Here is a 27,139-nt window from a genome sequence, read left to right on the forward strand (position 1 = left end):
TGTTGGAAAACTGGCACCGATAGACTTGCTAGACTCAGAGTTGCCACAAAACTTCAATTTGTAAAAAGCGCAGTATCTGCAAAGAACAATAAAACGAGGTATGCCTGTAGTTCTTTTGGAATGAAGCCTGGCTCCTGTTTGTTTAGATTTGGTGCTTCTTCCCCTGGGAAATTTGATTTATAATAGTTGGAGGTTTAGAGGCGGTGAGAGCTGCTTGGAGGTAAGGCATGAGGAGAATCTGCATTCCCTTGCAAGGCTGCAGGTAATATTACAGCAGGGAAGCAGGGGCTTCAGTCAAGGAGAGATTAGCCTCATATTGGGTGGGAAGGGTGCTTCTCAGGTATGGAAGGCTCAGTGAGTTTTGTGAGGTCAGGTTTCTCAGATTGATCAAACTCCACCAAACTGACCCCATTTCAGGCCTCAGGGTCTTATCATTTCACAATCAGTGCCCAAACTTTTACTTAAGAGATCTGTCTAGGCTTTGAATTATTTTTATATGGTAATTCTGTAACTTGCAGAATCACTGTTTGATTTTTGGCTGTATCAACCCTGTGCCTGTAAGAATTAAAGAGGTTCTTTTATGCATTCATGGATGCTCTTTGGTCCTTTGTTTATTGAGTTAATCATTTTCTTAAAGCTTTCACCTGTCCTCAGAATCAGCCCACTCCACAGTCCTTGTCTTTCTTGTTTCCATCATAATGCACTTAGCAGTCTGCCATGTTGTTTTCTTCGAGAAGAACTTTATTCCAGGTATCTACAGGTGATAAGTAATTCTTTGCTGCTACACGCCATGTACTATTAGTATTATGTTATCTAATGGTGGCAACGTCATCATTGCCTTTAAATCCAACTAGATTGGAAAACCAAAGCCAGGTTCCTAGCTTTCAAGAGTCTGTGTCCTGTAACCACTCTGGTACCAAATACTTTATCAGTCACAGTTCAGCGCAAGAAAACACTCTAGGTATCTAAAGCAACAGGAGATTTAATAGCAGAAATTGGGTCCATTGTAAATTGTTGGAAAGGTCAGAGGTATGAAGTCAGCGGGGCTGCCCGACTAAAGCTGCATTCCAGAGGGCAGGCTGCTGCTGCCACTACCGCCGTTCTTACATCGTCACACTTGCCTCCCTCATCCTTGAAGTTGGTGACCAGACACTGGAACTTGGAGTTCGGCTGCCACGAATTCTGACGTCTCTAACCTTACTTGCCAGAACCACCAGCAGCAATGATCTGTCCTTTGCCTCCCTTTGGCCTTGCAAATCGCATTCAAATGTATCTCATTGATGGAATGTAATTTGGGAAGTAATTATTTAGTTTAGTTTTTCATTGCACATTAGTCAGCTTGATAATTACCCCCAAATTTCAGGAGCTTATGGACCAACGAAGTCTTATTTCTTGCTCATGTTATGTTAGTGGCTGACAGTTGGTTGTGGCTTTTCACATGTCATCTCATTCTGAAGCGCAGCTCTTTTCTGGGTCCTGTCACTCTTGGCAGAGACAAAGAGAAGAGAGTGGACAGCAACACACAATGGCTTTTAAAGCCTCTGCTCAGATGTAGCATATGTCACATCTGTTTACATTCCAGATATATTAAACAAGCTAGAATGGTTCCCTGTCTGAATGTGTTGGGGCAGGTGGGACTGGAGCGTGAGGATAAAAGGCACTGAATGGCTGGATGGAAGGAGGGAGGGGGGTGGGTGGGATCTTGCCTTGACTGATGGTACTGTGCCATCATGATCTCAGGATAATTATGAATCCAGTGCACCAAAAGCTTCTCCAGATGAATAAAAGCTTCACAGTATTTTTTAATTGAACTCAATGAAATTATTCTTTTTTTTAAATTAATGACTCAGAAGTATGTTAAAATTGACTTTTGAATTTAGTGAAAGTGTTAACTGATTTTAGTAAATCCTAAATAAAGTTGCTCTACTTGATCAGGTCCTATCTGCCGGTTTCCAGGTTGGTTGATTCTTTTCCAAGTGGATCAGTTAATGTATTCAGGCCTTAAAACGTGCACTGTTCGCAGCATCCGCGGTGGTTATTTGGTATCTTGCCTTCCAGCTTAGTGGGGTTGTGCTGCAGCAAGCATCGCTATGGTATCGATCGATTGTCCAAATTTCAGGATCTCATTGGGGATCTTGTCTTGCCATTTTTTGACATGAATTGCACAAAGTGACGGTGATGAAACTGTAAGAGAAAGCCATTGTAATGTTTATGTAAGGCCCAGTCCCAAATCCCTAAAGAAAATGAATGCTGTTTACTTTCTCTTTAAACCGTAACTCTGTAAGCCGCAGACTATATATAATCACGTTGTGAACTGTTAAATGCTATATAAAAAATGATTGTGGATATTCTTTTATAATATGCCTTGGCAGAGCAAACTGGCCTTCCATTTTTCTTTCTACTTTTGTAGTTGTTTGGCTATTAACCTCTGTAGTTAAGAGTATAGATAAGTAATTTGTAGTTGCAGGTGTGCTGACTACAATGGCATTTTATCCAAACAGATACTTATGTATTGTCTTCTGTATGCCGAGGTAATATTTTAGCCTCTGGTGATGAATGAGACAGAGTTTAGTGTGGTGGTTGATGGACAGATGATTGTGATACATTATAATTAAATGCTGTGGTAAAGTTATGTATGTACATGGTAGCATAGAGGGAAAAAGAATCTTTGAAAATGAATAAAAGTTTGTTAGGAGGACTGAGGTGGCAGGGTTGGACTTGAAGAGACTTCCTTTGCAGAGGGAGAAGCCTGTGTGGAAGACCCGGAGTTGAAATTATTGTAGGAACATAGGGTGTGAGGAGGGAGTGGCACAAATTAAACCTAGATCGATAGAAAGGTCTAGGTGCGAGGGGCATGCCAGGTTAGAGGTGGGATTTTCTTCTGCAGGAATAGGGGCCACTGAAGTAAATTAAGGGAGTCAACTTGGTAAAATTTGTCTTAGCATGTTAATATAGATTAGAAAGGAGAGAGAATGGAGGCATAGAGACTGGTTAGGGGGTTTAATTATTGTAGTCTAGGCAAGAGATGACAGCCTGAACAAATAAAGCATTGGAAGAGAGGTGGTTTCCGACTTTGGAAACATTTGGGGACTACAGTCTGTAAAATTTGGGTGGGAAGAAGGGAGGATGAGGATTTGGTAGGCGTATAGGTAGGGGTGTGTGTGTGTCTTTTTAAAGTTATCTGTGGAACATTTGGGTGGAGAGGTCCAGTAGGCAGTGGGTAAACTGGGCTTTCTCATTTCATGTGCCTTAGAATATTGGAAGTACTGAAACAAAAATCTAGTTTCACCAGATTTGTTTTTCCCTTTCTGAGGATTTGAGTTTCACCAAACTCTTTGGCCTTAGAACAAAACAACACAGAACTTTGCTTTTATATAGGCTTATACTTTAAAAACTTCAACTGTATGAAAAGATATATAATGAAAATCAGTGATTCCTTCCCTTGTTCCTTCCCATTCCTGGACCTGTGAGCCAGAGTCAATTATTTTTAATTCATTTAGTTGTCTCTTCTGGTATTTATCCACACATATCAATGTGTTAATGTTGTTATTGATTAATTAGTTAGTTTTATATTACCTGTTGACCTGTTATTTCCACGACGTTTTAGTTCTCTTATACTTCTACACACCTTACCTCTTTAATTCTTTAAATACCACAATTTTTGGTTCAAAATAAACCATATTTACATTACAACTAAATAGTCACTGAAGGGCCAGGAGTGTACTCAGATTACATTTTCTTTCACATAGAACTCTGCTATTAAGTTGCCTTGTTTATACTTGCATAGTTTTTGAAAAACTGATTCTTAAAGTTTTTCAGCATCTTTATCACATCCACCATATACCTGTCACTTTGAAATGCTCAGTTAATCAGTATTTTCTTTTTGTCTGCTTGTGGAGCTGTTAATCTTCTTGTTCCTGTTTATTTCTTAGGGCCCACAGTTGCCACTCATGGACTCCCCAACAGGTGGAATGATTGTTACTTGATGCCTTCCTTTTTATTTATTTATTTATTAAAAGTTTTTTTAAAAGTTGAAATATAGTTGATGTACAATATTATGTTAGCTTCAGGTGTACTGCATAGTGATTTGACGTTTGCATACATCATGAAATGTTCACCACAATAAATCTAGTAACCGTCTCTCCCCATACAAAGTTATTACAATATTATTGACCACATATCTTAAGCTGTATATATGGTACAACATATATACATATGTGATTGTTTTCAGTTGGTGATCTCTTAAGTTTGAATGCCTTCTAACAACGATACATTTTTATTCCCCCCATCATGTTGAATGTTTTTGATGTATTTTCCATCTTTTTGTTTTGTATATCCCTTAACTATTTATTGTGATTTTAGATGATTTTACTACTTTTGTCTTTTAACCTTCCTACTAACTTTATAAGTGGCTGATCTACTACCTTTACTATATGTTCGTCTTTACTAGTGAAATTTTTCCTTTCACAATTTTCATATTTTGAGTTGTGGCCTTTTCTGCTTAGAGAAGCCCTTTATCATTTCTTGTAAAGCTGGTTTAGTGGCACTGAACTCTTAGCTTTTGCTTGTCTGTAAAACTCTTTATCTCGCCTTCAAATCTGAATGATACCTTGTCAGGTAGAGTATTTCTGGTTGTAAGTTTTTTCTTTCATCACTTTGCAAATATCATGCCATTCGCTTCTGGCCTGCAAAGTTTCTGCTGAGAAGTCAGCTTTGAGTCTTTATGGGAGTTCCCTTGTATGTAACTAGTTGCTTTTCTCTTCTGCTTTTAAGATTCTCTCTTTATCTTTAATTTTGCAATTTTAATTATTATGTGTCTTAGCGTGGACTTCTTTGAGTTCAACTTGTTTGGGAGTCTCTGTGCTTCTTGGAATTGGATGTCTGTTTCCTTCCCCAGGATAGGGAAGTTTTTAGCTATTATTTCTTCAAATAAGTTCTTTGCCCCTTTCTTCTCCTTCTGAGACCCCTGTAAAGTTAGTATGCTTGATGTTGTACCAGAGGTCTCTTAAACTATCCTCATTTTTAAAAATTATTTTTTCTCTTTTTCTGTTCAACTTGGGTGATTTCTACTACTGTCTTCCAGATCACAATCTGTTACTCTGTGTTATCTAACCTACTGTTGATTCCTTCTAGTGTAATTTTAATTTTAGTTAATTGTATTCTTCAGCTCTGTTTGGTTCTCAGTATTTTCCAACTATTTGTTGAAATTCTCACCATGTTCATCCATTCTTCTGAGCTAGGGAGCATCTTTGTGATCATTACCTTGAACTCTTTGTTGAGTAGATTGCCTGTCTCCACTTCGTTTAGTTCTTTTTCTGAGGTTTTGTCTTGTTTCTTTGTTTGGGACGTGTTCCTCTGTCTGCTCATTTTGCCCAGTTTTCTGTGTTAGGTTGGTTACATTTCCCAATTTTAGAGAAATGGCCTCATGTAGGAGACATCCATTGGGTCCCAGTAGCACACTCCCTTCTGGTCACCAGAGCTATATGCTCAAGGGGTGCCCCCATAGGGCTGCCTGTGCCCTTCTTTTATGGCAGGGCTGCTATGGTGGGTGTGCTGGTAGGCGGGGCTGGCCCCCAGCCTGGCTGTGAGGCCCTGCCTCATGTAGTGGCTGCAGGGCTGCTGGAGGGCGGGGTAGGCTTCCCAGCTGTCTGCCTGGCCCTGGGGCTGGGGCTGGCCTGCTGGTGGGCGGGTAAGCCCCCAGTGCTAATAATCTAGGGGGAGGATTCCAAAATGTCACTTGCCAGTGCTGTGTTATCTTGGTAGAACGAGCTCCCCAAAATGGCTACTGCCAGCATCTCCATCCTCAGGGGGAGTTCCAGTTGCCTCCTGCCTCCCCAGGAGGCTATCCAAGATCAGCAAATGGGTCTCATCCAGGCTCCTTTCAATTTACTGCCTCTGTGCTGAGATTTGAAGTGTGTGAGATTTAACGTATGCCCTTTAAGAGCAGAGTCTGTTTCCTACAGCTCTCTGGCTCTCCTGGACATAAGCCCTGCTGGTTTTCAAAGTCAGATGTTCTGGGGGCTCATCTTTCTGATGCAGGAACCCTGGGCAGGGGAGCCTGATGTGGGGCTCAGAAAGAATCCTCACTCCTTGGGGAGAACCTCTTTGATTGTGATATTCCTCCCATTTGTGGATCACTGACCTGGAATTGTGAGTCCTGACAATACCGCATCTCAACCCCTCTTACTCAGCTTGTTGTGGTTCCTTGTTTAGGTATGCAGTTGTGGAATATCTTTTCTGCTAGTTTTTAGGCCATTGTCATAGATAGTTGCTCTGTAAGTAGCTGTAATTTTGGTGTATCCATGGGAGGAGGAGTGAGTTCAGGGTTTTCCTACTCTGCCGTCTTGGCCACTTCACTTCATGTCTTTCTTTTTACTGGTGTGTTCCCATGTATGTGTGTGTATGTACAGAACATATCTGCTGGCAGTCTGTTGGGAAAATGTGTATGGATAATAATATCAGGTCTTGACTATATAAAAATACTCACTTGATTGACTGTTTGGGTATAGAATTCTTACCTAAATAATTTTTTTTTAAATTTTATTTATTTTTGGCTGCATTGGGTCTTCGTTGCTGCACGTTGCAGCGAGTGGGGACCACTCTTCACTGCGGTGCGTGGGCCTCTCACTGCGTTGGCTTCTCTTGTTGTGGAGCGCTGGCTCTAGGCACACAGGCTTCAGTAGTTGTGGGACATGGGCTCAGTAGTTGTGGCTCGCGGGCTCCAGAGCGCAGGCTCACTATTTGCAGTGCACGGGCTTAGTTGCTCTGCAGCATGTGGAATCCTCCTGGACCAGGGCTCGAACCTGTGTCCTCTGCATTGGCAGGCGGATTCTCAATTGCTGCGCCACCAGGGAAGCCCCCTAAATAATTTTCAAAGTGTTGCTTCATTGACTTTAAGCTTGCAGTGTTACAGTGGAGAATTCAGGTGCCATTTTTATTCTTGTTATTTTGCAGGTGATCTTTTTTTCCCTTTGGAAAATTATTGGGATGTTTTCTTAGGTTCATGAGTCAGTGTTTTTCTCCCTTTACATTTTCTCTCTTCTCCCTTTTCTCTGGAATTATTGGTAGTCAAATGTTGAATTTCCTGTTTTGATCTTCTAAGTTTGTTAACTGTTTTTTAGTATATTCTATTTCTCTTAATTTCTGGGAGAGTTTCTAGATGTTTACTTTTTTCTTTTGGATTTTTTTTTATGATAAAGACATTTATGATGAGATAAATGCTTTTATTTATTTATTTATTTATTCATTCATTCATTTATTTATGGCTGTGTTGGGTCTTCGTCGCTGCATGCGGGCTTTCTCTAGTTGCAGCGAGCAGGGGCTACTCTTTGTTATGGTGCGCAGGCTTCTCATTGCGCTGGCTTCTCCCGCTTCAGAGCACAGGCTTTAGGATGCGCGGACTTCAGTAGTTGTAGCGCATGGGTTTAGCTGCTCTGTGGCATGTGGGATCTTCCTGGACCAGGGCTCGAACCCGTGTCTCCTGCATTGGCAGGCAGATTCCCAACCACTGCGCCACCAGGGAAGCCCTTCTTTTGGATTTTTAACAATGGCTATATTTTTAATTTGAAGAGCATTTGGAATTCTCCTTTTTCATTACTGTTACTAATTTTTATCTTCTCAGCATAGTAATTATTGGGTTTTTTAAAACGTTTTCTTTTGTTCTTTTAGTTATGTTTGCATTTATCTTTGCAATTTTTGTTTGTTTTGATCTCTGATGTCTGAGACTTTGCAAATTTTGGTGATCCTTAGCTGTCTATTCGTATTTAAAAGTGAAAAAGGCTAATTGGTAGTTCTGTGTTTACAAGGGACCTTGCCAAGTTTAAGTGTTGGGCTTCGCTTGGGGTTAATTGGATGCAAAGCTGCTGTTTCTTGGGGAACTGCCACATAGTATGTGAATGTCTTTTCTTTGGGATTGTTCCGTTTCTCTAGGGAAGGATCTTCTTCCTTTCTGGGAGAATGGTAGGGTTGGGTAGGTGGGGCAGGAAGTAAAGACACTTCTCCTGGCCGATGGCATTCTAGAATTAAAGAAAAGGAGCAGGGTTAGATGTTTGAACGTTTCTTATTTTGACTTTTGACTTTACTTAAATCTGCCAGCCCTGTGCTTCCCACCCACCCACCATGTATCTGTCCTGGAGTCCCAAGCTTTTACCTTTCAGTTTCTGTGCAGAATAACTCTTTTCTTTTTTACTGTTTAGTCTACAGACTTGCAACCAATCTTCACCCTTCCCACTCCAGCCACCAAATCTCTGCCTCTAAACCTCGCTCATTGTATCCTGTCCTTAGGTCCTGAACTTCTCAGGGTCCTGCAGGGCAAGATTAGCTCACCTATTGGTGTTTCCACCTCAGCACACACTGCCTTATGCTACTACTTCAGTTACTTTCCTGGTCTTAATGCCATGGAGAGTTTGACTTGTTTAAATCTTGCAGGAAAAACAGAATTTTAAAACTATGGCAGATGTGCAGTTAGCATGGTTTGCACATATGTAATCACAGTTGAGCAGATACTTTCTATTTGAATATCATGAGATTTTGGATTAGTTGGAGTTGGAGCCATAATGGATGTTTTGATAGCACTTGACCTTTTCATATATGTACTTTCATAACATGTTCATAGTGAGAACTGTGTCACGGGCTCAAGTGTGATGTTGTAATTGTAGAATAATGTGCAGTAACTATTCTAAAGTAATGTGTTGATAGGTTTCAATCTTGCTGGTAGGCCACTGCAGCTACTTTCTGTTTTTAAGATAGTAGTGATGAAGGAAGTTTCTACTGTTCTGTTTTTTCCTCAATTTGAGAAATGTGTCTATTTCTAAGCAGTAAAACAACAATGGAGTGTGTTTTCTATACAAGTTTTTCAGTGTTTGGGGGAAAGAAACATGTCATTTGAAACAAGGCAAAGCAGGTTATATGGTTTCATATAGTTAGTATGTTATAAGCCTTATCTGGACCAAAATGTTATCTAGTTATTTGTTTATATAAATGTAACCCTAAACCCCAAACCCTATAACTTAGAAACTTCCCAAACACATGCAATTTAGAGCTTAAAACTTAGAAACTCCCCATAGAGCATATAACTTTTTAAAGTTTTTAGCTTACTTCAGAAACAATTGCTTCATTAGGACTTAACATTAGCTATCATCTTTTACTGGCGAATCAAAATATACCCGAGTAGCTGGCACAGCTTTTGTTTTTTTCCTCCTGATATGGAAAAGGATCTTTAAAGGATTTGGTCACTTCTGTTACGTTTTTTCCCAACCTGGCAGTTCTCTTAGGAGCAGCTAAGTATTACTCTTTCCTTTGCCAGGATCAAATTATTTTCCTTTTGAGAGAAATAAGTAACTGGGATTTTGTTTTTTTTTTAATAAAGAGTAAAACTCCATTTATTAGACTACACAACCTTGTTCTGATTCTGATTCTCTTCCACTCTGACTGATCTTTTTCTTTATTCCCAAAGGCTTCTCCCCATTCTGCAGGCTTTGTTCTTGGCCTTCAACTTCTCTCTGTCCATTACTTGAAAGATTTCAGACATCCCCTTGTGCTGGAGGGAGAATAATATTCTACCAGGTGGTAATGTTTTGGACCACACAGATTTACAAGACTGTTATTGATAGATGGGCTTGCTGTGACAACAAGAAGTCGTAATTTTTCTCTTAGATCACATACCCTAGCCAGAGTTAAAAGCCCAGAGCTTTTTTCTCCTAGTCCATTTGTCAGATTATCTAATTGTAATTAGTTACAATTAATCTAAAAGGTCACTATGTTTGAGACACAATTTAGCCTGTTTAATTTGGCTTAATCATTTATTTCATAATTGCCAATGCTGTATTCTTCTTAAGGAGCCAATTTTTAATGAAAGTGGCCTTTTTGGTGGGGAGAAGGGACATGGAAGAGTAGAACTTTAATGCTTTTTTGACATAAAACAGTTCCTAGCTGCCCTTTAAATTTTTTTCTGTGCTACGTTTACACCTTTATTTGACTCTCCAGTTCGAGTTGTTCAGAACCAACAACCATGTGCTAGCAATTGAGAACAGAGGAGCATTGTGACCCTTGGCTGTCCTGAGCTTGAATAGGAGCATTAGGCAGTGGTTCTCAAAGTAGCAGGCATAAGAGTCAGGGGGGAGGGTTCAAATGGATTTCTGTATCATGTGTTACACGCTCCCCACTTTTCTGACTCCGTGAGTCTGGGTTGGGGCCTGGCAGGTTGCATTTACATTAAGTTAACAAGTTTCCAGGTGATGCTGATGCTGCTCTGGGATCAGATTTTGAGAGCCACTGATAGAAGGTAGTGGCCAGTCTTCGCAGTAGACCAAGGATGAATTAATAATACCTGCTGTAGTTTCTGAATATATCCTCCCCTTACAAACAAGTAACAAGAAAGAAACTCAAAAGGAATATCTGGTAGGGCTTACCTGGTTTGCTTTAGCCCGTGTGAAACCAAATGCACTTCAATTTTTAATTCCAGAGCTACTAATAAGTAGTATGCCTTGGACTGTTTTTATATTAAACATTTATTTTGACTTCCATTAAATTAATTTACTTCACATACATTATTGAATACCAAATCATATGATAGTTTGGAGTTGGGGCTCTAGCGCTGAATTCCTTCTCCAAGGGGCTTATGTCTAGTTTGAGGAAGATTGATAATAAACACATAATATGTCAAGTGTTAATAAGTTACTTGGATAACAAAGTATGAGAGTTGAACATATTTATTCCTGCCTGGTATGAATTACATATCCCTAATAGTTTCTCATTTATTAGCAACCTGATAGTATTTCCTGAACCTTAGATTCCAGCTATTCCATGTGTTTTAGATTTTATTTCACTTTATTTTAGTAAAGGTCAGTTGTAGTACTTTCTCAATAGAACTGAGGCTATGTGAGCTTGTTATTTTATGAGTTTCAAGGTTTAAGCCTTGTGGCGTGATGTTTTGAGGGCAACCTGAGGGTTTTTACATTTTGTGAACTTGAATGTCTCTAGAGGGCATATGCATTCTCCAGCTCATTGAAATGCTCACTGCTCTTTTTTATTCTTATACCAGGCCTGTTTTACTCATTTATGTTAATGGCCTGGGCCTTGTAGGCATTTGAGTTTAGAATACCTTCTTTAAACAGTTTAAAAAATAGTGCGTTTTTTTCAGGCTGGAAAATCTAACCTAGATAAAATTTAGTTATTTAATGGTAATTTCATTTCTGTTTAGGTTCCATGTTTCATATTTTTTTTGGTTAGTCTGAACGTTTCTGTGGGCAAAGTTGAAAGCGCTTGATTACATTTCTCTAGCTAGAGGATCTAGTTTTAGAATTCAGGACTGCACGCACGCACGCACACACACATACACACACACTTTGAGGCTGTGCGTGTCAAATGTTAGATAAACCAAACAGCTAATATATTTTGTTTGTTTTAAGTCAGAGATTGGGTTGAGGTTAGCAAGGAATTCAATATCTTAAAATTTTCTGGATTGTCATTTTAAGTGTTGACCACAGATGGGTATGAAAAACCTTCCTAATCTTTGGCTAAGTGTATGAATACCAACTAGTGCTCATTCTTCAAACTCCCTGTAGCTCTGCAGATGCTTCTCTGTATTCTGCTTTCCTTTGCTACTATGGTGAAGATTGGGTGGCTCCTGAGAAGAAAGTCATGTTAGCCAGTGTCTTAAGTCTGTTCATGCTGCTGTACCAGACTGTCACAGACTGGGTGGCTTATTTATCTCTCACACTTTTGGAGGATGAGAAGTCTAAGATCAAGGCGCTGGCAGATTCAGAGTCTGGTGAGAGAGCCTGCTTCCTGGTTCATAGAAGGCCATCTTCTCACTGGGTCCTCACATGGCAGAAGGGCGAGGGAGTTCTCTAGAGACTCTAAATCCATTCAAGTGAGGGCTCCACCCCCATGACCTAAACACCTCCCAAAGGCTCCACCTCCTAATGCCATCACATTGGGGGTTAGGATTTCAACACAGGAGTCTTGGGGGGACACAAACATTCACTCCGTAATAGCTAGCATGTAAGCGAATTGGTTTTCTGTTGTTTTTCAAGCAAAATATATGTGGAAATAGATGTAGCTTCTTTTTAGATGTGAAAATAGGATTTAAGATTTTCTACTGTGACTTGTGCCTTTTTCGTTTTGGTTTGAAAGTATGTTTTCAAAGATATTTAAAACCAGAGCAGTTTTTGGTTTTGTTTTTTTTTTTTTTTAATGCCACATGAAAGACACCTGAGAGGTATCAGAAATCATTGCTTCTGTGGAACTTCATTCTGTCCTTACACATGCGGGACTTCACACCTTAGGTTCTTTTTCCTCTGTCATATCTTTGACTTGGAGATTTGCCGAAGTGTGAAACGTGTGCTTGGAAAGAAGGTGTCTCCCCACCTTCAGCGCAGGGTGGAGTTAATTGAACTGAGCGGTCCAGGAGCCCATGGGGTTGGTGTGTTCATTCTTGGCTTTCAGTACTTGAAGTTTTCTTTCTGAGCTTGTCACTTACCTTCCTTAATTCCCAGCGTTTGGTGTAGAGCAGGTGTATGATGTGGTTTAGGTGATAAACACTTGATAGGAGGTTCAATAACCTAGAATCACATAGTGAGAAAGTTCTTTGTTTTTCAGTTATTTAAAAAAAATTTTTATTTTATTTTTTTAAAATCCTTCTGAAAAAAAAAGAAAAAAAAAATCCTTCTGAAAGCAGAAAGGTGATATTTTGGAGCTAGTGTGTAACACTTCTCAGCATCTGCCGATCTCCTTTATTCACAGGGAAAGCAAGCTTCACTCAGAACCTTTAAAGGCAGTAGGACCTAGCTAGAATTTAATAACACTGTGTTTATTGCTATATTGCAAATGACACTACTTTTCTGTTTTTGATCAATTCTTATTTTGTTTTAAGTGCGAGTAGTTTTATGCACAAGGGGGTGATTCTAGGAAACACGTGCAGGAGTGTGGAGACAGAGACAGGGATGGTAAGGATGCCGTAAAGAAGGCAGCACTGCGGCGACTGGAGTGGAATCCCAGTGGGGACTTGGGAGTCAGTGCATACTCACCCAGAGTAAAGGGAGACGCTGGGTATTTACACTGAGTTCTCATTAGTCATTACTTGATGGTGGCTCCTGGGGGTGTTAATTCTCTAGAACTTCCAACCTGCCTCTCCTTCAGGCAGAGCAACCCTGGCAGCCAGAGAGAACACTGGCAAATAATGGTAGGTATTGACAGTGGCCTTTGTGGATCACTGTAAATGGGTGGGGTACCAACAGTTTCAGCTTCACTCCCAGACGTGCTAAGCTTCTCCTACATCCTCCTCATCTTAGTCAACGGCAACCTCATCCTTCGGTGCTGAAGGCTAAAAACTTCGGAGTCATCCTTGACTCTTCTCTCACATCTCACATCCAAACCATCAGCAAATCTTGTTGGCTCTACCTTAAAATATATTTAAAATCTGACCTCTCGTCTTGCCCTCACTGCTACCACCTGCTCCAATCCCCCATCATCTCACAGCCTTCTAACTTAGTTTATTGCTAGTACAGAAGCTGGAATGATCCATAGAAAATCAAAGTCAGATTACATCGCTGTCTGCTCAAAACCTTCCACATGTCCTCATCTTAGAGTGAAAGGCGAAGGCTTTCCATTGCCCACAAGGCCCTCCAGCATCTGGCCTCCTTCTACTTTTTGTGTATGTGCCTGTGTGTGCACATGCATGTACAGTTCTTTTTGTTTTTAGCCTTATATGTAGTCAAAACATTCCTTTTTTCTCCACTTCTCTATTTTTTTTTTTTTAAGTGTGGTTTATGTGATTCATTTGTAAATTAGATTCATTTGCCACAGTTTGCCATTCTATCTTTACCACGACATCCTGGGTGAAAAAACTTTTTTTTTTCATACAGTGAATGTACTTTTTATAGTGTATAGTTCTGTTGGTTTTGACAAAAGCATGGAGTGGTGTATCCGCTACCGCGGTTCCATACAAAAGAGTCCATTGTCTTAAAAATTCCTTCCTGCTTCCCCTTTGCAGACAGTCCTTCTTTCCACCTTCCAGTCCCTGGCAACCACTGATCTGTCTTCCTCCCTATAGTTATGCCTTTATAAATAAGTGAGAGTCTTACCATATGTAGCCTTTTTGGTCTGATTCTTTGATTTAGCAGAATACATTTAAGATTATTCTGTGTTGTGTAAATCAATAGTTCACTCCTCAAGTGTCCTTTAAGTATATTTAAGCAAAAAAAAAAAAAAAACAAGTGAACTGATTTAAAGAAAATATTGAACAAACATGATATAGGTGGCACATAGATATGAGAAATGTCTTGAACCTGAATGACTAAAATTTGGAAATGAGTAGTGTGATAGAAAGATGCGAAGTCAAGGCTCTGCTTTGCCTGGTACCCCTGCCAGTGGTTAGCGTGTGCTCTCGGGGAAGCCAACCTTCTGCTCTTGAGTTTCTGATAAAAATAAACAGTAAAATGGCTGATCTAGTAGTTGTTAGCTCCTACCATGGTTCATAAGACACAGGGTATCGGGCTTCCCTGGTGGCACAGTGGTTGAGAGTCTGCCTGCCAATGCAGGGGACACGGGTTCGAGCCCTGGTCTGGGAAGATCCCACATGCCGCGGAGCAACTGGGCCCGTGAGCCACAACTACTGAGCCTGCGCGTCTGGAGCCTGTGCTCCTCAACAAGAGAGGCCGCGATAGTGAGAGGCCCGCACACCGCGATGAGGAGTGGCCCCCGCTCGCCGCAACTAGAGAAAGCCCTCGCACAGAAACGAAGACCCAACACAGCCAAAATTAAATAAATAAATATAAAAAAAATTATTTAAGAAGAAAAAAAAAATACTGACTTTAAAAAAAAAAAGACACAGGGTATCTTAGGTGCTTTGGGTAGCTCTTTTTAACATTAGCATTTCATTGTTCTGAAGCACCCATCACCCCTGGATTTCACAGTTGTTAGGACAACCTGTTACAAATGCTTTATTAAACCTATCATGGAGGAATAAGAGCCAGCCATTAGGAATGAGGTACGCTTTTCAATGTAAGGCTCCAGTTCATCCACGTTTTTTTTCTGTTGGGCTTATCTAAAGGGTAGGCTAGGGAGAGCCTGAGTCAAGAGCTGTAGTCATGTCCAGGAGGTACTGGTGGTGCCATAAATCTCTGTGAGTTTTTAGCACCGTAGCGTTTGGAATTTAATTTCCATAGTCCTTTCCCTAGGTTGATTCCCCAGAGCTGTCTGTAAAGATTGATTGGAGGTCATAGTTTCCCAGCACTTTATCATGGTTCATGAATAGGCCGTCTTGTCACATCATTGGCAATGTGTATTTGAGGGTCAGTGCATGTTAAGAACTCTCCACTGATAATGGAAACCGGGAAAGGGAACCAGAGATAATTGCTTGTTTTGTTTTTATTTTTAAAGATGAACAGATTCATAGTAATTCTTTTTTAAATCATAATTAATGGCTGCTTAAAATCCCTTGGCAGGTTGGGTTTTTTGAAATTGGAAATGGGATAATAATTGAGTTGTATTTAGGTGACAGAGTGTCAATGTAAAATCAGAGAGTAAGTGAGAGGAATTTGAGAATGCAAAATTGATTTGTGTTTATTTTAAATGTGGCACATAGTAATATTAATTTTACTTTTTACTTTTAGTAATGAATGTTATAACTATTGAAGATTATAAGAGCACATACTGGCCAAAATTGGATGGTGCCATAGATCAGCTTTTAACTCAGAGTCCTGGTGACTATATCCCCATATCCTATGAACAGATATACAGGTAAGTCAAGATTTAATTTGCTTGGGTTTTAGGGGGTATATTGAAGTTCATAGCAACTTGAATTATGACAGTATGTATGCATATAATATATGATACCTACATTAAGGCTCTGTAAGTTATTTATATGTTCCATACTTGTGGATTGGGGGTTTGATTTATACTTTTTGCTTCAGAGTTGGTTTTCAAATGAAGATAGTGTTAATCCTACCTCAGCCTGCCACACCTGCCATACATAATGCAGAAATTATAGAGGTCAATGAAAAAGGCAAAAAATATGCAGTTTTAGTATCACAGGGAGATGTTAGCTTAATCTGCTGATGTTTGTGGCACACAAGTTTAACTATCTTTGGTTATTTTGTTTCCCAGCTCCTGGTAAATGGAAGTAGCAAATTAGTGAGGACTGGGGTGGGTTGTGAGATCAGCCCAGTCACGAGAGGAGGAAGTGACAACTGTGCTGTTCTACACAAGTGATGCACAAAGAGGTTACACGGCAAACGTTTTTGTTAGTTAGAAACCTTCTGCTGATTGTCACTCTCTCTTCCTTATTTTGACATTCATTAAAACGAGAGAGAAACTGGCTTATAAGTAGTTATCATAGTCAGACTCTCAGATTATCACCCAATATTAGATTATCTAATACTGATAAAAAATTTAATAGAATACTCAAAAAGATTATTTGTAGCTGGTGATAATGTCTCTGCCATATGAACACTGATTGGGGCAGGATAAATTTTTGTTTTAAGAGTTGCAATTGGTCACTTTTTGAGGCCTGAATTAATTGTTTGACCAGTGGTTACATATTGAGGGGATGCCTTAACCTTAAGTTGAATTAAGTGCTTCAACCTTAAAATCATTAACTTGGTTTTTCTGTCTCCCCTCCTCCCCACAGTTGTGTGTATAAATGTGTATGCCAGCAGCACTCGGAACAGATGTATAGTGATCTGATTAAAAAGATAACTAATCACTTAGAAAGAGTCTCAAAGGAGCTGCAGGTAAAGAACTTATGGTATTGATTTTAGCTTCTTTGGGATTTTCTGACTGGTTGGAATTAGCTTGTATAGTATACCTTTGGAGGCTTGTTCATTTGATTATGATATAAATTTATAAATATTTTATAGATGAATATTGATCAAATTGTCTTATCTTTGGAATAGATTAATTTGAAACTTTGACATAAACTGTGGACATTTTTGGATTAAATGTATTTCTGATTTTAATTCTGTTTATTACCATGCAATATTTCTTTTATGTAAAACCTTATTTGTTCTGTTAACTTCAGTATTTAGTGGCTTTTATATTATAAACGTGTATAATTTAATTTTTTTCTGGAACTTTTTAAAAAATTATTATCTTTAAAGTGTTATTTGCCTACCAGTTTCTAATACTTGCTAATATAAACAACTGAAGTCAGCATTTTGTTGATAAACCCTCTACAGATGAACATCATCCCAGCTGTAAAATCTGGGGCAAGTTGCAGGAAATATTTTATTTAAGGAAGCACTTGGCTTCTTGATCCTGCTCTGCCCCTCCCTGCCTCAGTAAAGTTTCCAGTGCTTGAAGGTCAGGTACTATCTTTATTCCAGGACCAGATCACATTTTAGTTGTGGTGTAGAAGTTACAAGATGTGCAGAAAAGTCACTCAGCAGTAGATCACCAGGGTCCACACCACAGTTAGGAAGTGCTCCAGCAATTCTAAAATATCCACAGTTTCTAGCAAGTGCTGGGTTGCTATTTTGGAGAATATTTGGATATTCTCCTCACTTACCTTGTGTTGTTTTTTTTTTTTTTTAAGTATAGCCAGAGCTGTGTTTATCATAGCCAAATATATCTTTTTCCTGTTGTTAGTGTAAATTGTTTATTCATCTTTTTGCCATTAAATACAAAATCTTTATTCATTTAACAAATATATTTAGTGCTAGGCATTGTATGTAAACCGTAGATGAAACCTGAGATCTGCGCATTGTAGCTTTGAATGATTTGCTTACTAATTCTTGACTCTACCCTCTCTCTGAATCCCCACGTTCCATGTACTGCTGAATCCTATTTATGTTCTGTTTCTCTCTTGGCTCCTGTCCACTTGGCCACCACCCAGCCCAGGCTACATCATCTCAAGTGTTTTACTAAAATGCTCATCTTAGTTGGTGCTCTGCCTCTAGTCTTAACACGTCTAACTAGAATCTTGCATTTCAATCAGAGTGACTGTTTCTGAAGTACAGCTCTGATTATCATATTCCTATTAGAATAAAGTCTAAATTTCTTAATATGATTTAGGAAGCCTTTCACTTTCTGACTCCTGCTTATTTCTGCGCCTGATGTCTTATCTTTCTGCTCCTGCATACTGAACTTATTTCAGTTCCTTGAACATTTTGGGTACTATCTCACATCTTGGCTTTTGCCATGTTAACTTTACTGCCTGAAACATTCTTCCTTTTCCTCTGCCCTCTTATTTTTTGCAGTCAGTGTGAACTTACCATTTAGGCTGCCGCTTAGACATCATTTGTTTTGGGAAACATTCTCTGATACCTTGTTCCCCAAGTCAGGTTTGGGAGCCCCTCATCTGTGCTTCTGTAACACCCAGTACATCATGGTAGTTTATTGTGTAATTTCTGGTTTAGCTCTTCCCCTTCCCCACATTCCCCACCCCAGTATTGTGTCCTCAGAGGGCAGAGGAGCATGTCTGTTTTCATTATTGTGCTGTTAGTAACTTGCCCAGTATCTCATACATACTAAGCATCACTTGCTGAATGAAATGTATAGCAAATGAATGTTTATAAATATTTACTCTCTGTTGGATAGTGAAAGCTTTTCTAGTAGAAATCCGAGTTTGATCTCGTTTTTTAACCTGAAGTCTAGGTGGTCTTTGGGGTGCAGAGTGTACCAGAGATTTCATTAGATCAACAAAGAACTCATCTCAAAAAGGATTGTTTTATGAATACTGTTTTGCTATTATTGAAATAATATTAAATATTCTAAAACAGAAAGGGAACCATTTCAATTCAAGTTATAAGGATAAAATAATTACTTGTCCTGCTTATAAAAGTTATCTATGCAATGTGAATTGGAAATTTTATAATATGTTTTACACGTATGCTTTGCCGTCACACTTGAGTCATTAATTTGACTGATAGAATTGTGATTTGCTAGTTATTTTTTATATTGCAGTTTCTGCTTGAGTAGAATTTTTTCTTGTACTTAATTTTGTAAGCACTATGCGACTACATCTCATTCTTACAATTAGGATATTACTGTAAGATATTTTTTAAAGTTAGAGGGGACTATAGTACTGTGTTATCAAGCTCAATCTAATTGGCAGTTTTGGAAGGCCACTTGGCTACATTCTCTGGCATAAATTTGCTTGATCAATTGTCAGTAATACAAAGGTAACCTGTTACTTGGCCAAGATGGGCTGCACAGGGTACTAACACTTGAGAGTCACTGAGGTTCAGAGAGTAAGTTTCTGAGGTTTTAGAGAGTGATCCCTGTCAGCGTGTGTAGAGCTCCTTTATTCTTTATCAGGAATGCATAATAGTTCATTGTACCTTGCTTTATTGATGTACCTCAATTTATTTAACCACATTTTAATCAATGAATATTTAGGTTGCTTCCAGTCTTTTGCTGTTGCTAACAGTGCTACAGTGAATAATCAATCTTGTAAGTTTTATTGTGCTTCGCTTTATTGTACTTCACAGATACTGCATTTTTTACAAATTGAAGGTTTGAGGCAACCATGTGCTGAGCAAGTCTTTCGGCATCATTTTTCCAATGGCATTTGCTTGCTTCTTGTCTCTGTGTCACATTTTGGTAATTCTCGCAATATTTCAAACTTTTTCATTATTTCTGTATTTGTTATTGTGATTTGTGATCAGTGATCTTTGGTATTACTGCTGTGACTTGCTGAAGGTTCAGATGACGGTTAGCATTTTTTAGCAATAAAGTATTTTAAAATTAAGGTATGTACATTGTTTTTTTTAGACATAATGCTATTGCACACTTAATAGACTATAGTGTAAATATAACGTCTGTATGCACTGGGAAACAAAAAATTCATGTGACTCGATTTATTGATATTTGCTTTATTGCAGTGGTCTGCAGTTGAACCTGCAGTATCTCCGAGGTCTGCCTGTCATGTCATTTACTATGTCCATATTTTGTGGTTCACAAAAGTTGTACCAAGTTATATGCTCCCACTGGTTCTGTATGTTTCAGAGTGCCTGTTTTCTCTACCATTACTAATACAGCGTATTAGGTAACCAAAGAATTTTTGCTTTATACTAATAATAGGAATAATTTTTATAAAAATAACATAGACAAGGGTGATAGCTCTTTTGATGCTAGTATTTAAAAAACCATATTGATAAATGTGAAGGTAATATACGATGTAAAACCAGGGAATTTAGCTTGTTTTTAGACTCAATAGATGTCCTACTTTGAGTTCAGCAATATGGGACTATAAAAAAATCTTACTTTGAAATGATCTTTTTTGTGAAAGAGTGTAAACTCGAACCATTATTAAATAGCAGGGTAAAGTGGATAAAAACATGGGGACCTGGGCTCTGGTCTCAACTCTGCCACTCAGCAACTGTGTGCCTCTTGATTAAACATGCTAATACCATCTTGTGAATTATCTCAACGTTGAAATGAAGTGGCTTTACTGAAACATCTGGTTGCTTTAAGCTCAGTTCTAAGATATTTTTTCTTTGCTTCCTGCTTGGCAAATGCTTCTTCATTCTTTTCTCAGGCTTAAACTCATTTGTGTCCACCTGTGTAAAATCTTCCTAGAACCCTCGCACTCCCCTCAAACAAACAAACAAACAAAAAGGCCATTGGAACTTTTTCTTGTGTGCGTTCGTAGCGTCTTGGCAGTAACAACTCTGTATTGTTTTTGCGTCCACGTGTGGCCACCTCACAGCCCTGTCCTCCTTTGAGGGCTTGTTTGTGTTTTTATCCTTAGTGCCTGGCACAGTTACAGCTCAGCAGAAGTTGAATGAATGCTCAGCATCAAATTTGACCAGTGGGCAGAGTAGCATAATTAGCCTCGTATGACCACTAATCTTTGTGTCTCTAGATGCTTAGGCAATGAATTTATTCATTGTTCAGTTAATCCAGTACATTAATTTATTCAGTGTTGCAAGTATGTGGCATAATCTTGGTGTAATCTCTACCTTATAGAGACCTTAAGGGCAGTTTTCACTGGGGACAGAACAAGAGTGTATGCCAGGCCCCATGAGCCAGAAAAGTTTTATTTGGGTGGAGTGTTTTGTTTGCAGTTGCAGCTCTGATTTTAGTAATGAAATATTGTTATTATGAGCTAAAACAGGAGTGTGGGATTAGTTGAATTTGGCAGATAATCAGAAATTTAGTGTTGGGGTTGATAAAATCAATGAGTTGAACCTTTAGGGCATCAGCCTCTTATCTCTCAAGGGCATCTTAAAATAGCTACTGGTGTGTGTATAGTTTACATGGCCCAGAGTGACTTACTTATCTCTATCAAAAGCCATATCAGTGTTGGAGGGACTGAAGAGTGTATGAAATAATGTTTCCTATTCCCCAGTTATTGATTTAAAAGCTAGAGAATACTGGTTTTTAGAGATTGTAAAAGATTATTTTAATTTGTTGAACCTAAATGCTTTAATATAACAACGTAATCTAACTTGCTTCCTCTTTTAAAAAAATAAATATTGTTTTCATTTTGGAAACAATGACTTTTCAACCACTTCGGTAACTTTAAAATTTTTTTTGTTAAATTTATTAAACTACTTATATAGCTAAACCTACTTAGTATTCTGCTTACTCTTGTATTTTATTACGTGTATATCTATACTTTTTACTTACTACTAGATTGTTTGAACTGTGACATATGTTTTGCCTTAGTTTTTTTTTTAAACCGTTCTCTCCGCTTGTGCTTCACTCCTCTGTTCTTTAAATGTGGTAATGAACATCTCTATTTTATTTTCCTTTTTCCATGTCTCCAAAGCCTCAAAATGTGAATTTCCAGTTCTGATTTTTTGATATACCAACATTGGTTTATTAGTTCAGTGAACAATATTCTGGTTAGTTTTGGCAAATTCTGTTGAAACTTTTAGCAATCACTATACTTTTGGTGAGGGCTCAAACCAGCTTTTCCAAATGCCTATTGGACATTTCAACTTGGATTTCTTCTTACAGATACTTCATATTCATGTCTGAATCTAAATTCCTCTTCTCTCAAATCAGTTTTACTCTCAGACTTGAGATTTTTATATTCACCTTTGACTCCTTTTTTCTCCCTTACCTGTTATTTCCAGGTGATAGTCAAGGTTGATAGAATACGGTAACTTCATTTGCTTCTGTCCCCTTTCATTCCCATTGCTGTCACCTTTTTCCTTATTATTGGCTCATGCCTGCACTAGAGCAGTACTCTCCTTACTGGTCTGCCTTTCTGCAGTCTGTTCTTTTGACTGACTAATCCTCTAAAAATGCTAATTTTTGATGGGCATACTTTCTTGTTCCAAAATCTTAAGGACTCCCTGTTGCTTTTCTCAATCACAGTTGATTTCTTGGACAGTATAAAAACAACTGAGCTGGTTGATTGGTTACAGGGCTTCCTAGTGGGGAACCTAATATAGCTAGCTCTTTCCTATATAACTATGCAAGGTACTCTGTTAGGTACAGCCATAGACATATGATTGATAAGGCTAGATAATTTTAGACCAACCCTCCTGCTGAGAACAATTTTTTAAATGGGCCAGGGAGCTAATAAAAAAATGAAGAATTGTAGGACCAAGACCTGGGAAAAGGAGGAAATCCAGAGACGGGAGACTAGCACTTGACCCATTTCTCTACTAGAGGCACCTATTTATTCTGGAAGAGGAGGCTAATAGGCTGAGAAATTTAATAGAGCTTTGATGGGTTTATGGGGATAGGGTAATAAAAATTGGAGTTCGGGTCCCACCAAACCTAAAGGATCACATCCCAGGTGTAGTAAGAATAATAAGTTACAGACTAGCTTGTTGTAGCTGGCACTTGATTCCTGATTGGATTAAGATGGTCTGGATTTGCTAGCTCCTCTAGTTGCTTACCAGAAGCGAAAGTAAATTCTTCCTGGAGAAAGAACATTATCCTAGACATCAAATTGTTTCCATAATTTTTCATAAACAGTGTCTGACTTTCAGTCAGAAATATGTAGTTATATTAGGAGGTGAGGTGATCATAAAACCAAGAGAAATGGAGAAATACATTTTTTAGACAAGAATTGGGAGAATTCATCACCAGTAGTCTCTAACTTTAAAGAAATACTGGAATGTTCTTCAGATAGAAAGAATATGTCCCTAGAGGAAAATTTGGAGAATCAGTAGGAATGAAGGAAAACAAACATAAATATGCAAGTGTAGAATAATAATAGTGATAATATCTTATAGGGTATAATATAAATAACTCAAACACATGACAGTTGCATGGAAGATGGAAGAAGGTAAAAGGATTTAAAATGTTCTAAGGCCCTTGCATTGTTGAGGAAGAGGTAAAAGTACTCATTTATTTCAGACTATGGTAAGACAAGGATGCAGTCTATAACCTTAGGGTAATCACTAAAAAAAATAGTAAAAAGTGTAATTAACAAGATAGTAGAGAAAATGGAATAATTTGAAAATAAAGGAGTCAAGAAAGGATAGAGAAAGGTACAGAGAACAGATGGGACAAATAGAAAAATAGTAAGATAATAAACTGACACATTATTTATAATAAACTGACACATGATTTATAATAAACACATTATTTTATTTTATTTTATTATTTTATTTTATTTTATTATTTTATTATAAACTGACACATTATTTATAATAAACTGACACTAATTATTTATTATAAACTGACACAAATAACACATTATTTATTTTTGGCTGCGTTGGGTCTTTGTTGCTGTGCACGGGCTTTCTCTAGTTGCGGTGAGCGGGGGCTACTCATCGTTGCGGTGCGCGGGTCTCTTGTTGCGGAGCAGGGGCTCTAGGCACGCAGGCTTCAGTAATTGTAGCACACAGCCTCGGTAGTTGTGGCTCACGGGCTCTAAAGCGCAGGCTCAGTAGTTGTGGCGCACGGGCTTAGTTGCTCTGCGGCATGTGAGATCTTCCCGGACCAGGGCTCGAACCCGTGTCCCCTGCATTGGCAGGTGGATTCCTAACCACTGCCCCACCAGGGAAGCCCATGGGAGCTTCTTAAGGGCATGAATCCTGACTTACTTGTTTCTCTTGGCCTGTGTGGTATTGAACTAAGTGCTCGTTAGGTAAATATGCTGGTCTTAATGCTATTAACCAAATGTTTCCAGTCAGGAGTGTACTTCTCTATCCCATTGAAGTTAGACTTGGTCAAGTGCTTTGGCCTGTGAATTTTAAGAGAAAGTGAAGTGTGTTTGGTGAGGTATATACCCAAAGATCTGAAGCCTTTAAGATCGGCAGTGCAATTTTCCATGTTTCCCTTTCTCTGCCAAGTGTTCTAGGTGGTAGAGGCTCCCTTAACCTGCGTCCCTGAGTGCTTATAACATGAAGCAGACCCTCAAGATGGGCATGTAACATGGGAGAAAGAAAACTTTGCTATATATTTTTTTCTTTTTAAACACATTAAAAAATTTTGTTATTTTTTTATTGCGATACAATTCACATACCCTAACATTCACCTTTTTAAAGTGTACAACTCAGTGGTTTTTAGTACAGTCATGAAGTTGTGCAGCCATCATCACTAATTTCAGAACATTTCAGTCACCCCAGAAAGAAGCCAGCACTTATTAGCAGCCACTCACTAATCTCCCCTCCTCTCAGCCACTGGCAGTAACGAATCTACTTTGTGGATTTGCCTATTCTGGACACTTCATAGAAATGGAATTAGTCAATATATGACCTTTTGTATCTGGCTTAATTAACTTATTAGCATGTTTTCAAGGTTCATTCATGTTTATAGTATGATACTTTAGTCTTCTTTTTGGCTGAAAAACATTCCATTGTTTGGTTATACCACATTTTGTTTATGTAAGCTCAGTTTTGTTAAGTCACTGAGATTTTGGGGGGACGTTGACTGTTAAAATCAGTATTTGACTTGATAATACTTAGAAGATTCTGTTTTATCCCACTACCATTTGGATAATTGAACTTCATGGATATAACATCCTTTACTCTTAAAACTGTTTTTCTTTTTTCTTTCTTTTTTTTTTTTAAGTATTTATTTATTTACTTTTGGCTGTGTTGGGTCTTCGTTTCTGTGCGAGGGCTTTCTCCAGTTGTGGCAAGTGGGGACCACTCTTCATCGCGGTGCACGGGCCTCTCACTATCGCGGCCTCTCTTGCTTAGGAGCACAGGCTCCAGACGCGCAGGCTCAGTAATTGTGGCTCACGGGCCCAGCTGCTCCGCGGCACGTGGGATCCTCCCAGACCAGGGCTCGAACCCGTGTCCCCTGCATTGGCAGGCAGACTCTCAACCACTGCGCCACCAGGGAAGCCCTAAAACTGTTTTAAATGACACTTAGACAATTTGATTATTTTTGTGTACATCTGAATCTGGAATCCACTAGAGCAGTTGGGAGGCATTTTCTCCCCACATAATGTTGATACATTTATTGTATATGTTAATATACTTTATTAAATTGAGAGTATATTTTCACTTTGGCCAAATAAAATATTCTGATATTTTGATCTAGTAGCTTTATAGTCGGGAACCCACTAGCAAGTGTGTTTCTTCCAACAGTTTCTTTGTCAGTGGTTTGGAACTTACACTGTACGTTACCACCAAGAAACAGTGTTTAAACAGAGATTTTGGCTCCCAGGCCAGGACAATAACATTGAAATGTTATTCGGAACAGCACTGATAATACTAACCTGAGTGCAGGGTCCTAAGGAGGAGAGACCACAAAGACAGAAGCAGAAAAGGAAAATGGTGCGATTTTTATTCTCAAATAAGGCAGAATTTAGAATAGTTTAAATGAGTATTTGTCAACTCTTTTAAAGGAAGTTAACTAATTGCATTTAAACCATTCATTTAAATGAATTTAGAGTAATTTTAATGTCTTTTAAGCTAAATGTATCTTGGTTGAGTTAAATATAATTTGACTCTCAAACCAATTAATAATGGAAATTAATAGAAACTAAATCATAATCAGACAACATGACTTAATTTTGATTCAGTCTTCGTAGACCCCAGATTACCTGTAAAAGCTTTATTGCCAAACTGCCAACAAATGAAACCAGGTTATCTTGGTGTTTAAAATGAGCCATGGATTGCTTTGCTATTTGTGTTTTGTCCAGTGGGTGGCAGCATAATTCAACTAGTTGTATGCAGTCATTTGAAAGCTTGTATATTTTTTAAAGGCTACAATTTCTATGTCTGTTGAGCTACAAAGTGTGTTTAAAAATCTTTCATTCTCCCAAAATAATGCTGTTTACTTCGTGCTATAGTGAGGAAGATTTTTAGATAGTGAGAAGATTGTCTGTTATCCTTTTTACATAGATTTCAAGTAAGGTAAATATCATTGCCAACTGGTAACTATCTCTTCACAGAAAGTCTTTCTTTTTTTTTTTTTTTAATAAATTTATTTATTTTATTTACTTATTTTTGGCTGCGTTGGATCTTTGTTGCTGCGTGCGGTCTTTCTCTAGTTGCGGCGAGCAGGGGCTACTCTTCATTGCAGTGCGTGGGCTTGTCACTGCGGTGACTTCTCTTGTTGCGGAGCACGGGCTCTAGGTGCGCGGGCTTCAGTAGTTGTGTCACGCGGGCTCAGTAGTTGTGGCTCGCGGGCTCTAGAGCGCAGGCTCAGTAGTTGGGGCGCATGGGCTTAGTTGCTCCGCGGCATGTGGGATCTTCCTGGACCAGGGCTCAAACCCGTGTCCCCTGCATTGGCAGGTGGGTTCTTAACCACTGTGCCACCAGGGAAGTCCCCAGAAAGTCCTTCTGAATAAGTTATTTGGAGATCTATTTTTAAGTCCAAACTAGAACTTAAAGTAGTTGTTATAGCAGAGTTGTTCTTAGAGAATTTGCCAGTGAGACACCTTAACCCTCTATCAGTCTATAGGCTTCCATTCAGACCATAATTCTAATAAGTTTACTACCATCCTTTGAAGGCAGTGTCTGTGTTTTCTTTTCATGTGTCCTTATAGAACTTAACATAGTGCCAGGCCCCAAAGAGATCCTGTAAAAGTACTTACTAGTTGACAAAAATAAAAACCATATGCTTGCCTTACAGCTGAGATTATTAGAACCATCTACTTATTCCAGTTAAAACAGCATCCTTAACTCAGGAAATGGAATTTATGATGAGCAGGAGAGTCAAATCACTCAAATAATGAATAATTATTTGCAGTTGTTTATTAATCAGAGTGTAAAGAGTACATTTAGGAGTTGTATTCTTTTTAAAATAAACTTTTTATTTTGAGACAGAGTTA

General features: G+C 38.7%; 1 protein-coding gene across 3 annotated transcripts in view; it reads left to right on the top strand.

Annotated features, from left to right (window-relative positions):
• Window positions 1-27,139, top strand: part of CACUL1 (CDK2 associated cullin domain 1) — a 65,480-nt gene that overhangs the window by 7,663 nt on the left and 30,678 nt on the right. For all 3 annotated transcript variants that reach the window (XM_082424807.1, XM_082424808.1, XM_082424806.1), the window contains exons 2-3: window positions 15,615-15,741; window positions 16,631-16,733. In XM_082424807.1, the coding sequence (XP_082280933.1) occupies window positions 15,615-15,741; window positions 16,631-16,733 (230 nt within the window). The remainder of the gene's footprint in view (window positions 1-15,614; window positions 15,742-16,630; window positions 16,734-27,139) is intronic.

Source organism: Balaenoptera physalus (genome assembly GCF_965194825.1).
Source record: "Balaenoptera physalus genome assembly, chromosome: 14".
Taxonomy (NCBI): Eukaryota; Metazoa; Chordata; class Mammalia; order Artiodactyla; family Balaenopteridae; genus Balaenoptera; species Balaenoptera physalus.